At 46.0% G+C, this 12848-nt stretch overlaps 1 protein-coding gene across 1 annotated transcript; it reads left to right on the plus strand.

Annotated features, from left to right (window-relative positions):
- Positions 1 to 984: 984 nt before the first annotated feature.
- LOC113450862 (C-type lectin domain family 2 member D-like) lies at positions 985 to 11669 on the plus strand. Its single transcript, XM_087923423.1, has 4 exons — positions 985 to 1074; positions 1758 to 1969; positions 8098 to 8195; positions 11519 to 11669. Exons 1-4 carry the CDS (start codon positions 987 to 989, stop codon positions 11646 to 11648), a joined length of 528 nt encoding a protein of 175 aa, XP_087779549.1. The 5' UTR covers positions 985 to 986; the 3' UTR covers positions 11649 to 11669.
- Positions 11670 to 12848: the final 1179 nt, after the last annotated feature.

Consider the following 12848-nt stretch of genomic DNA (forward strand, 5'->3'; position numbering starts at 1 on the left):
GTGCAAATACAATCCTTGCTGCTGTCAGAACATGTAATATTAAGTCTAGATTCCCTTTATCATACTTTTCCGGTATTATGCCTAACAAAAATGTTTCTGGCTTATAACCTATGTGCTGCTTTAACATTTTTCTAACCATGTACGTATTTTTGTCCAATATTTCTTCGATTTTGCACATGTCCAGCACATGTGATAATATGTACCCAGTATCTGTATGATGGTATGGGCAAATTTTTGGGGATACACTATAGAATTGGACAAATGGCAAAAACTTTGGGAAGTTGTAAGTTGACAATGGCAATTACGTATAAGGAAAACCTACATAAAGTATTTTATTGGTGGCATTTACCACTGGCCAGATTAGCAAAGATGCTTAAAAACATGTCCACCAGATTTTGGAAAATCAAGGATGTTATATGGAGGAAGCATAACCCCAGGGCAGGGAAAGAGTCATCTTCAGTCAGGGGCTTGAAAGTGACAGATGTTGCTAGAATTTTTTTTAAAAAGCACCTGCACAGGAAGGCATTAAATATTTAAGCATTTTGGAGGAACTTTACAATCTTTGTGGTTTGGAAACAACAGATAATTGCTTTTATTGACTGGACCTGCACAGTCACTACCATGGTTAACCATTTCTAACCACAATTTGCAGCACTCTCTGAGCAGTTTACAGTGTTTAGCATATTGCCCCTAATAATTCAGCCAACTTTTTTCTCCCTTGTGACTGGGGAGGCTAAGCTAAAAAAAAAGACCTTTCTTCCCCTGCGGGGGTGGGTGGGCATAGTTACACTATTAGCTCGTTCCAAGAAAAGACTGGACAAGAAAACTCCTCCTTCTGGTGTAAGTTATCGCTCACCCATGTGCCTTGAATTTTCTTACTTAAGTAAGACAGCTTCCTCTTAATCTGTCATTGGAATCCTCCTCGGTCTGACATTTGGTTTTTCTTCTCTGCTCTAGATAATTTACAGAACCACAGATATTCAATCATGGGAAACGCTTTCATTGCCCACCGTGGTCATATTGTCACTGCTGTTGCTGCTGCTGTGGCTTCTGCTGTTCTTGTCTTTTGCATTGGTAAGTCATCTAAACTCTAATATTGCAAGCTAGATAATGCTTTCATTTCTAGTGAGGGGTTGGTTGTTGTTGTTATTTTGCAAATTTTGAATCCCATCATTGCTCTTTAGCCAATGAAAGCCTGCACATTTCTCCTCTAGAGGTGCAGATCTATACCTTTTCTTTATTACAGGTAGTCTTTGAATTATGACCAGTTGCTTAGCAATGAATTGAAGTTATGATTGACCTTCCAAGGGCTAAGTACGACTCAGATTTGAAGTTATGACGGCTGCTCCCCCAAAGTCTCGTGGTTTCATTTTGGGGACTTGGCAGTTGGCCTGTATTTGCATCTGTTTGCAGTGCCCTGCAGTCACATGACTACAATATACAAGTTTTTTGCTGGAAACTAATGCTCACTTTGTTTCTGGTTAAAAAATAAAAACTCATTGAGGAAAATGGCTTTGCTTTACAACACCATGTTTGCTTTATGACCATCATGTTCACTAAACAACTGTTGCAAAAAAGGTTGTAAACTCAGGTTGACCATGTGACGCCTCAGCTTATGACGGTCATGATTCACATCAGAAATTCCAGGCTTCATTACGGTCATATATTGAGGACTAGCTGCATTCCCCGTTCCGATTTGTGACTGGTTAACTGTGGAGAATGTTTGTTAGATCTTGATCTCTTTTTCCCCCCCTTAGTATCACTGATAAATAAGCCAACTTTAAACCCTGATGACTGTAAGCTGCTATTGGCAGCCTCTGAACATGGGAGACGCCCGTGCCCGACTGACTGGATTGGGTACCAGATGAAATGTTTCTACTTCTCAGATAAAGAAGAAACCTGGTCTGCTAGTCAAGACTTTTGCTCTTTGTACAACGCCTCGCTGGCCGTTATTGAAGAGAAAGAAATGGTAAGAGGTGAAAATATCCTATTGCATTATTAAGAGAGTCAGGATGGTTCTGCTTTCGTGCAGGGTCCACACGTATCAAATGTACTTGTGGGGAATTCATCATCTTCTTTTAATGACCCCATAATCCCTCGCGGAGTGGAGTCGGGCAACTGAATGGAGCTGAGTGTTTACTGGCCAGATGCCCTTCCTGTTGCCAATGCGGAGTTATATTCAGCAGATATATTCTCATTGTGCCCAGAGAGAGAAATAGCTGCCTCTACCTAGGATCGAACTTACAGCCTCCTGATTGTGAGGCGAGAGCTCCACCTCTAGGCCACCTCACCAATTCTACTTGAGGGGAAACAATTTTATAAAATATGTCAGTTTTCATTAAGGAAAGACCATCTATCTATTGCTCCCTAATTTATCATCAGTCTCTTTAGCCTATGTCTACTACTCGTTTAATGGTTGTCCAGTTTAGTGACCATTCAAAGTCGTGATGGTACTGAAAAAGCAACTTGATGAGCGGTTCTCACATTGACAACTCGTGCAACGTCCGCATGGTCATATGGTTGAGATTCAGATGCTTTGGAATCAGCAGGAGTTTATGATGGTCCCGCATCTCACAATCACGCGATCGCCATTTTTGCATTACACAGTAGACTTCCAACAAGCCGCATGAACAGAGAAGCTGGGAGTAAAATTGCCAAGTTATGGATGTTGCACTAAATGACCACAGGTGATTCTCTCAAAAGCCAAGGCAAAAGTGAGGCTGTCAATCCGTCACAATCATACGATCTCTTGCTTTACAAGTGTGTTGCTTAGCAACAAAATTGCCAGCCCCAGTTGTGGTCAATAAGCAAGGGCTACCTGTATTTCTATAGGCTATTTTGAAGTGTTCTATTTCCTTTATTTACCTCTAGACTGACTTTTGTTTTAATATCTTCCAAATATCTTCTAACTCTAATATCTTCCAAATCTTACCTGTCTGATTTTTATTCTTTGCCATCTAGTCAAGCTTCAGCTTTGCTTTAACTCTATCCTGGTTCCAGCATTGCCCATTGCTAACTACTTCCCCCTTCTCTTCTCTCTCTTCATTGTGGACTGACCCAGCTGGATTTGAGCATCATCACAGTGGAGCTACTCTGGTGTTGCTTGACCTCCCCACCAGTGGCTGGTCTTGTAAGGTCTTGACGTTCTTGCTTCACCTGGCTCTTTTGTGGGGATCTTGTGGTCCAGCTTTGCTTCTCTTGACCACTCAATGCGTCTGGCCGTTCTGGCTTGACTTCTTCTTTAGCCTCCCCTGTATTGTGTTCTGACCCAGCCTTCACGAGCCCCGCTCAACAGCCTACTCGTGAGCAGGAACCCCTTTTTATTTAGAAAGGCAGAAATTACACAACATTTACTGACCAAGCTCCAGGTCGACATCCTTAGGTGATTCACAAGCCGTCGCAGTCTCTGAGTTCCCTGCGGGGAGCTCCAATTAATCCCAACACAAAGAGTCCTGACCAACCTGGTTAGTGGCAAAGAAATCCTGGCAAGGAATCCGCCGGAGGGAACTCTTCTGGAGCATTAACGGATGTCTCTGACAACCATGCCTCCAACACCCCTCCTCTTTATATCCCAGCCATGGGGGGGCTTGTTAACGTCTCCTTCTTTTCCTGAATAGTTGGCCTCAGTCCTGCATTGTTCTCCTCTCCACACTTCTCTGCACATACGCACATCTGGGACAGGGCCCAGCTGTTCCTCCCCCTCGCTCAACTCAGGCCTCCCAAAACAGCTGTCTCCCCACCTGAGCGTGAGTAGATGGGCCCTACTTTGCATCTGGCTCTGAGGTCTCTTACTCCTCAGAGTCTTCCACCAGCCCAGACACCCCCTCCATCTCCTCTGACTCCTCTGACTTGACTGCCATTGTGATGACCCGTAGTCTCTCAAAATAACCCCAAACCCAAAACATACACTAAAGTCCGGTAATGCCTGCAACTTCAACTTCACCGTTTTATTAGGCACGGTTTAAAGTCACAAAAGTAAATAATGAGACAAAAGGAAACCAAAACAAACCGCATTGATGAGAGTTCTGAAGGAAGCCAAGATAATTAATCATACATTCCAGGAAGATACGGGGAGAGTCCATGGGAAGAACGCCAACAAAGATAAACCTCTTTCAAAGGAAACAATAAACTTTGACTCCAGCAATTCTGACTACGTAGTTACAAACGTGTATACATAGATCCCAGATGCAAGCCACGAGGAGGATCATGGTAATCTCCTCCTGAGTGGACCTCGCTTTCCCCTGATCCTCTCCTCCCTGCGAGACCTAGGATGGAGAGGAGATGGGCCTGGGTCCTCCTCTGATTGCTCAGCCTGGCCTCTGCCCTTCCCCAGCCTCCTCCACCACCTCTGGAGCCACACTCCCACTCCCTGTTGGCTGTTCCTCCTCTTCCTCAGAGTCAATCTCCACCAGGGGAATGACAGCCATCTCCGCTGGCAGTCAACAACCCACAACAAACTAGGCTTTCTTGCACTGGTTGGCGTGGTGGAAGAGCCACAATTCCTAGACCTCTTAAGTACAAACCAGCCTCTTTCTAATGCTTTCGGCCTTCTTGTTCTTCTTCCTGTTCTACCTTTCTCCTGCTTTTTCTTTCACAGAGATCTCTGCTGGTGCAGGTGGCTTCTGCTATGGGATGTCGTCTTTGCATGACCCAAGAAAGGGTACAATCAATTCAGCCTTCTGGATATTTCCTAGGGCTCTTCTAAGCAGTGGTGGTATTCTAACAGTTTGGCCCAGTTTGGCCGAATTGGTAGTTCCAAGGATCATTTGTGAGTGAAGGGTCATTCGGTTCACACTGACGATCAGCTGCTGGGCCCTCCCGCCTGCCCTGGCTCTATACTGACCTTTATTTCCTGCTTTTGAAGCTCAGCTGCTTCGCACAATACAGTGGATTGCCACGCGTCAGCTGTTAGAGGCAGGGAGAGTGCAGGATTGCAGGAATAGAATAGAATAGAATAGAATAGAATAGAATAGAATAGAATAGAATAGAATAGAATAGAATTCTTTATTGGCCAAGTGTGATTGGACACACAAGGAATTTATAATGATGCAAATGCTCTCAAATTATGTCTCATATACATAAAAGAAAAGCTACATTCGTCAAGAGTCAAGGTATCATCAGGTACAACACTTAATGATAGTCATAGGGTACAATAAGCAATCAAATCATACTAGGAAACAGTCAATATAAATCTTTAGGATTCATGTGACAAGGTTACAGTCATACAGTCACAAGTGGGAGGGGATGGGTGATTAGGAGTGATGAGAAGATTAACAGTAATAGTAGTGCAGACTTTGTAAATAGTTGGACAGTGGTGTTGAGGGAATTATTTGTTTAGCACGGTGATGGCGTTCGGGAAAAAAACTGTCCTTGTGTCTAGTTGTTCTGGTGTGCAGTGCTCTATAGCGTTGTTTTGAGGGAAAGAGTTGAAACAGTTTATGTCCGGGATGTGAGGGGTCTGTAAATATTTTCACAGCCCTCTTTTTGACTCATGCAGCATACAGGTCCTCGATTGAAGGCAGGTGGATAGTAATTGTTTTTTCTGCAGTCCTAATTATCCTTTGAAGTCTGTGTCTGTTCTTTTGGGTTGCAGAACCAAACCAGACAGTTACAGAGGTGCAGATGACAGACTCAATAATTCCTCTGTAGAACTGGATCAGCAGCTCCTTGGGCAGTTTGAGCTTTCTGAGTTGGCGCAGAAAGAACATTCTTTGTTGTGCTTTTTTGATGACGTTTTTGATATTAGGTGTCCATTTTAGGTCATGTGAAGTGTGTGTTTGGCGCGTCCGTGTGTGAAGTGTGCAGAACCGGTGGTAAAAAAATTTGAAACCCTCCAATGCTTCTAAGGGTCTTCGTCATTGCATATCAATAGTAGGGAGATAAGCTACTTCCTCGTTCTTTCTTCTTTCTTCTACTTGAGACACAACTTATCACTGCTAGGCTTTTTGCTACTCTGCAACCTACTGACAACTTAATCTTCATGTCCTTATTTGACCCTATATACTTGGTCTCCCCTCCTAGTTTTGCTGCCACGCAACTTCTCTGGACTCTTGACCTCTTCCCCTCTTTTGCTAAGGAGGAATTCTTCAGCGGCCCTGCATAGTACAAATATACACACACAAACACAGAGACACTGGTGATTCATCTCTCCAAAAAGGTCTTTGGGCTTAGCTCTGTCTCTCCTTTCAGCCGTATTTTTTCCAGATTTGCTCTTCCCAGCTTCCTCTATTTTTTTAGCTCTTTCACTTGTTGTTGTTGTTGTTATTGTTGAAAGTTCTGGAACTTTAGTAAACCTGCCAGCCTTTCCTTCTTGAAATAGCCACATCTTTTTTAAAGGGACCGTCTCCCTTTTCTCCTGAGTGGGACCCTTTTAATCCTTCAGGGAAAAGAAGTGGGAGGAAACAGCAGGATTGTTTTTACCTCCAAAAACCTCTAATAAAATGATATAAGTGTCGGGGTTCCAACCGATGCCCAAATGAAATTAAGAGTCTGAAGCCATTCAGCAAGAAACGTTGTTTATTAGGAGCGCCATGTTGGTTTCACCCAGTTCACATCTTGCCTTTGACCCTGTTTCCCCCCTCCCCCCAGAGTGTGTCACCAATCACATTCCCCAATGAAGCAATTTTGCGGGTCATAGAAGCCACTCCTTCCAGCCATTGCAGGTCTCCGTGGAGATGGACTTAACTTTGGCCAGCTAGGCTATGTCTTGTTTTGACTGAGGTGTGAACTCCTTGATGCAGCTGTGAGGCACGATTCCCATCCCCCTGCCTATGGCAACTTGGGAGAAGTTCAGGAAAGCTTCACGGGTTGACAATAAGATCATTTATATTACGGCTGGGTTAGTGCTCTGATAGTCTGATTGATTCTAAAAAGGAGCTTTGAAGCACACAGGTATGAACACGGCAGCTTTCTGCAGTTTGAAACCATTGCTTCTTTTTCTGAGTTTCTGGGGCAGATGCTGGCTTAAGGATCTGAAGACATGCTGAATTTATGTTCTGATGCTCTTTGTAAAAATACACTCTACAGCTGTGCAAAGCCTTAATTTATAGCCTTGAAAAATGTGAAATCTTATCTATTTCTTTCTGATCATATGCAGAGAAGACATATAATAATAAAGAACATGTCCTTAATTTATTAGTGTGACGTAGAGGGTCAAAGTATTTTGAAGAGAGAGCGGTGAGTTCCAAACTCAAGTCCACCCTGAGCTAGTGATTTGGAGCAAATCTCCCATCTGTTTTGTTGTGGAGGAGGCAGTTTCTGTATGCTTGTATGATCTCCTACAACTATGTAATGCCCTGTTTCCCCCCCCCCCAAAAAATAAGACCTATCCAACAAATAAGGCCTAGTATGTTTGTATGTGTGCCCCTAATATAAACCCTACCCCCCAAAATAAGTGCTACTTAAAAGCCTGTGCAGCTGGCTACCCATCTGGCCCATTCCCTCTGGTTGCTCACAGTGCCGTGGCCATGAGATGAGACAGGGGGCTGGTGGAGCTGCCCCACACACCTGCACTGGCTTACCTCAGGGCTACTGCAGCCATGCCATCCACGCCCCGACAACTGCCTTGCAGCGGCAGCACCAGCAACCGTGTGCAGCAGGAACCCACGTGGCCACCAGCCCACTATTTCTGCTTGCTCACGGCCATAACAGAGCAGGAGGCAAGCAGTGTGCTGGTGCAATGTCCACAAGGCATGCGTCGGGGCATGGATGACCTGGCTGTGGGGGACCTGGGGTAAGCTGGTGAGGAGCGTGTGGGACAGCTCCACCTCCCCAACTTGCCTTGTGGCCACGGCACCAGTGTGTCACTCAGCCTCCTGCCTCCCCACGAGAAAGCAGAAGTAGGCCTCCCATACATGGAGAAAAATAAGACACCACCCAAAAATAAGTCCTACTAGTTATTTCGGGGCCCAAAAGAAAATAAGACTTATTTTGGGGGAAACACAGGTATATAATATATAATCAAATAATATTATGGAATTATCAGCCAAGTCCAAATATATGTGATTGAGGAAATAGATAAAGGTTAAAACAAAAGTATATTCAGGGTCCGTAATCATTTCAGAGTGATTTAATGTTTACCATTTATACTCTCCAAAGGATTTTGTGCAGCGTTACAAAGGCAGCATTTCCCACTGGATTGGCCTCCAACGAGACCCGAAGCAGCCCTGGAAATGGGTCAACGGAAGTGCTTCCACGTGAGTCATCCTTTCTCTCTTATACCTTCACTTGAGGAGTGGTGAGATGGGCGGCATATAAATTTAATAAATTAATGAAATAACCTCTATACCAGCCAAATGCTGAGAAGAAGTGGTGTGAGGTTTATTCATCATCCGGTGCCATCCTGTTTCTTGCATCAAGCATAAATGCACGGCATACTTTTGTAAATGCTAATGTTGTGTCCAAAACAGAGGTGGTGTTCAGTAGGTTCTGACCAGTTCTGGAAACTGGTAGCAGAAATTTTGAGTAGTTCGGAGAACCGGCAAATACCACTTCTGACTGGTCCTGCCCCATCTATTCTCTGCCTCCCAAGTTCCCAGCTGATCGGCTGGCTCTTCTTTGGTTGCCCTTCATGGGAGAACGGAGCTGGAAAGCAGGTTAGTGGGGTAGGGAGGGAATGGGATTTTGCAGTAATCTTCCCCTTGAGTGGGGTGGGAATGGAGTATATCCTATTACAGTATAGCCTTCCCCTGCCACGCCCACCAAGCCACGCCTACTTAACCGGTAGTAAAAAAAATTGAGTCCCACCACAGGTCCAAAACTAAGGAATTTGGAGAATGGAGGCAAGCCAATGTGGTGTAGTGGTTAAGTTGTTGGACTTGAGAAACTGAGGTTAGGTCCCCCTCTCAGCCACAAAAGAAATCTGGGGGTTATGGACCGGTCCTTTTTTCTCAGTCTCAGAGCCAGTGTGATGACCCGTAGTCTCTCAAAATAACCCCAAACCTAAAACATACATTAAAGTCCGGTAAAAACTTCAACTTCACTGTTTTATTAGGCACAGTTTAAAGTCACAAAAGTAAACAATGAGACAAAAGGAAACCAAAACAAACCGCATTGATGAGAGTTCTGAAGGAAGCCAAGATAACTAATCATAAACTCCAGGAAGATAACCGAGGAGAGTCCATGGGAAGAACGCCAGCAAAGATAAACCTCTTTCAAAGGAAACAATAAACTTTGACTCCAGCAATTCTGACTACGCAGTTACAAACTTATATACATAGCTCCCTGCTGCAAGCCACGAGGAGGATCATGGTAATCTCCTCTTGAGTAGACCTCGTTTTTCTCTGATCCTCTCCTCCCTGCGTGCCCTAGGATGGATAAGGGATGGGCCTGGATCCTCTTCTGACTGCTCAGCCGGCCTCTGCTCTTCCCCAGCCTCCTCCACCACCTCTGGAGCCACACTCCCACTCCCTGTTGACTGTTCCTCCTCTTCCTCAGAGTCAGACTCCACCAGGGGATTGACAGCCAGTGTGATCTAGTAGTGAAGGTTTCACACTGAGACAGTGGAGATCCAGGTTAATGTCCCCTCTGAACCATGGAAATTCCCTTGGTGACTTAGAGCCAGATTCTCCCTCAGTCTTGATTGCCTCATGTATTAGAGGGGCAGTAGTAGGATTCAAAAATTTGGCTTGGTGGGTGTGGCAGGGGAAGGATACTGCAAAATCCCCATTCCCTCCCCATCCCACTAACCTGCTTTCCAGCTCCATTCTCCTGTGCAGGGCAGTCAAAGAAGACCCAGCCGATCAGCTGGGACTCGGGAGGCAGGGAATAGATGGGGGCGGGGCCAGTCAGAGGTGGGATTTCTCCGAACTACTCAAAATTTCTGCTACTGGTTCTCCAGAACCGATCAGAACCTGATGCATATCACCTTTGTAGAGGGGTACCTGTGAATTTGTGCAGCAATTAAGGCAGCAGGATAGAAACTGGGAGACTGTGATCCCAAAGGTGCTTTTCCAAAGGCAACTGGACTTCTTGGTTCTTTTCCCCTTGAAAACATTTCACTTTTCATCCAAAGAAGCTTCTTCTGTTTTGGGTCCAAGAAGTCCTTGACTTTTGAAGAGCATGCCTGGATGATTGCGAATCTCCATAGACGGGAGACCGTGTAGTCTTCCCTTGGGTATAAAGCCAGCTGGTCCCTTGGGCCAGTCACTTTCTCTCATTCTTACGAAGGAAGCAATGGCAAACCACTTCTGAAAAACTTCGCCAAGAGTTGTCCAGGCAATCTTTGAGAATCAGACACAATTGAACATAAGGAAAAACAAATGATCTGTTCCTAATCAAAAAGTTGAGATAAAAGTCTGACAGATAAACACGTAAAGAAGAATAATGCCACAATATGGTTGCTTTCTCAATTAACTTGGAGTCCTAAGTCAAAATTTGTGCTGGAGAAAAGAATAGACATACCAGCACTAATCATACCTTATTGAAATTAGCCACAAATAGCAAATTCATGGCCTCCAGGTGGACTCCAGTTCCCATCTCTCAGCTGTTTCGCCGAATTCCAGACAGGAAGGGAAACAAAGGTCTCAAGGTAATGATCAAATGAGTCTTTATTCGTCCATACAATGCTCCGGATTCAGGTAACAACAAGTAACCAAAAGGAATTAAAGTCAGCTCTGGCGCGCCTCACAGCCAGAGCTGTATTTATACACCAGCTAACAACTTAATGAGTTTATCCACCATCCGGTGAGTGCTATTGCATCACATCCGGCCACCATGTAATACCCTATACACCATGCTTTTATCCATTAATTATCCACCCCTATTTACCATATTTGTACAAATATCATATTCCATCATTGTATTTACGCCTATGAAGTGACCCTCCACCCCTCCCGAGATCGTTAGTTCAACAGGCAGTATCTTAGTCGCTTTGTTTACAACCGCCCACAGGCTGTAACAGCTCAGCGTGTGACGGTCAGCAAGGCTCATCGAACCCCAGGTTGGGTGATTAACAGCACTTCCCCCCTCGATGGCATAGTCTGATATGGCACAACGCGTGGTGTCACGGCTCCAGCATACCCTGGAGACATGACACCATCAGCTCTGAGCACAGAGGATGCGTGAGTTGTAACTCAAAATTTCTAGGAAACACCACACTGGCTACTACCACACTAGTCCCCTGCTATCTTCTTATCTCCCATTCAGTTTTGCTTCTCTCTATAAGTAAGCTGAGATTTGCTCATCCTTGACTCAGTAAAAAAACCTATATTGGCGTGAAATTTGAGACCTCGATTGCTATCGTTCCAATCGAAGGCACTTGGCCTGACTTTCCTCCAAGGCCATGGGTGGTGAAGAAGATCTTAGGCATCTTGTGAGTGCTCATGGAGATTGTTGGAATAAAGAAGCAAATTAAGTCACCTAAGGGTAACTTAAGCCTCTCTTACTTATATGTGGGGGTGAGAGGAAGGCAAGGCTATGGGGACATGGCAGAAAAGAGGTTTTGCTAAGGCAAGTTGACGGCGTGGTTGGATGCCAGCAGGGAACAAAGCTTTTAACCCTTGTTGCCCTTGTGTTGCAGGTGGGAGGTCCTCGGTGATGGAGGGAACTGTGCCTACCTGAATGACGAAGGCAGAGCAAGCTGTTCCAGGTGCAGCACCCTCCATCGCTGGATGTGCAGCAAGCCTGATGAGTTCACACGTCCAAGATAGTTTGAAGACATATGGCTTCCAATCCACCCAACTGGCATTATCTCCTAATGTTGGATAAAGTAATGCATGGGCAGCCCAGCCCAGCCCAGCTTTGCTTCCCCAAGGAGGCATCCAGCCACGCTTACCTCCTCCTCGAGACTGCTGCTGCCACCGCGCTCTCCCTCCTTGGCCAGGTTACCCATGGTGGGTGCAGGAGGGCAAAGTGTGTGGGTCAGAGGGAGGCCCACTCCCTTTCCGTGTGAGGAGACTTGGCTTTGTAAGCAAAGCATCCTCAGCGATAGGATGGGAAAGCACCAGGGGACGGTGAGAGGGCAGCAGGGCTGCTGGTGGCCCAATGTTAAAGCAGGACCTCCCTCAGATCCTCCCTCCCTTCCTCTCCTTCCAATCTTCTTCCTTCCTCCCCTCCCTCCCTCCCTGCCTCTCTCCTTCTCATTCCCATCTCCTTCCTGCCTGCCTTCTTCCCTCCCTGCCACCTTCTCATTCCCAACTTCTTCCTCCCTCCCTCCCTCCCTTCCTGCCCACTTCTCATTCCCATCGTTTTCCTTCATCCCTCCTTCCCTGCCTCCCTCCTTCTCATTCCCATTTCCTTCTTTCCTTTTTTCTTTGTCTTTTTCTTTCCTTCCTTCCTTCCTTCCTTCCTTCCTTCCTTCCTTCCTTCCTTCCTTCCTTCCTTCCTTCCTTCCCACTTCTCATTCCCATTGTTTTCCTTCATCCCTCCTTCCCTGCCTCCCTCCTTCTCATTCCTTCCTTCCTTCCTTCCTTCCTTCCTTTCCTTCCTTCCTTCCTTCCTTCCTTCCTTCCTTCCTTCCTTCCTTCCTTCCTTCCTGGAGAGAGAGCAGCAGGGCTGCTGGTGGCCATGTGCTAAGACAGAATTTCCCTCAGACCCTCCCTCCCCTTCCAAACTCCTTCCTTCCTTCTTCCCTCCCTCTCTCCTCCCTCCCTCCCTCTGGGTCCAGAAAAGGACAAAGGGAGGGGGAGAGGGTGGAAGGAATGCTGGAGGCTGGGAGGAGGGAAGGGCGATAGAGTGGCAGTGATGCCAGTGGCCGTGGCTTTCCTACATGGGGGCGGGGCGGGAGGTGGGGCTATTCCGGGGAAAGGGAACCGCTTGCAGGCTGCAGGACCAGCAGGCAAGGCCAGGCCGGCAAATGGGGCATGGTATCCCTGGAGGCGCTGGTAGTGGGCGCAGCGCTGCTGCTGGGG

The sequence above is a fragment of the Pseudonaja textilis genome, chromosome 2 (assembly GCF_049901715.1).
Source record: "Pseudonaja textilis isolate UNSWEBS1 chromosome 2, rPseTex1.2, whole genome shotgun sequence".
In the NCBI taxonomy this organism is placed as follows: Eukaryota; Metazoa; Chordata; class Lepidosauria; order Squamata; family Elapidae; genus Pseudonaja; species Pseudonaja textilis.

Coding starts and splice junctions, on each gene's coding strand:
- LOC113450862 (XM_087923423.1), top strand. CDS start 987: ATGGGAAACGCTTTCATTGCCCACCGTGGTCATATTGTCACTGCTGTT. Junction 1,075..1,757: donor TGTTCTTGTCTTTTGCATTG/GTAAGTCATCTA, acceptor TCCCCCCCTTAG/TATCACTGATAAATAAGCCA. Junction 8,196..11,518: donor GTCAACGGAAGTGCTTCCAC/GTGAGTCATCCT, acceptor CTTGTGTTGCAG/GTGGGAGGTCCTCGGTGATG.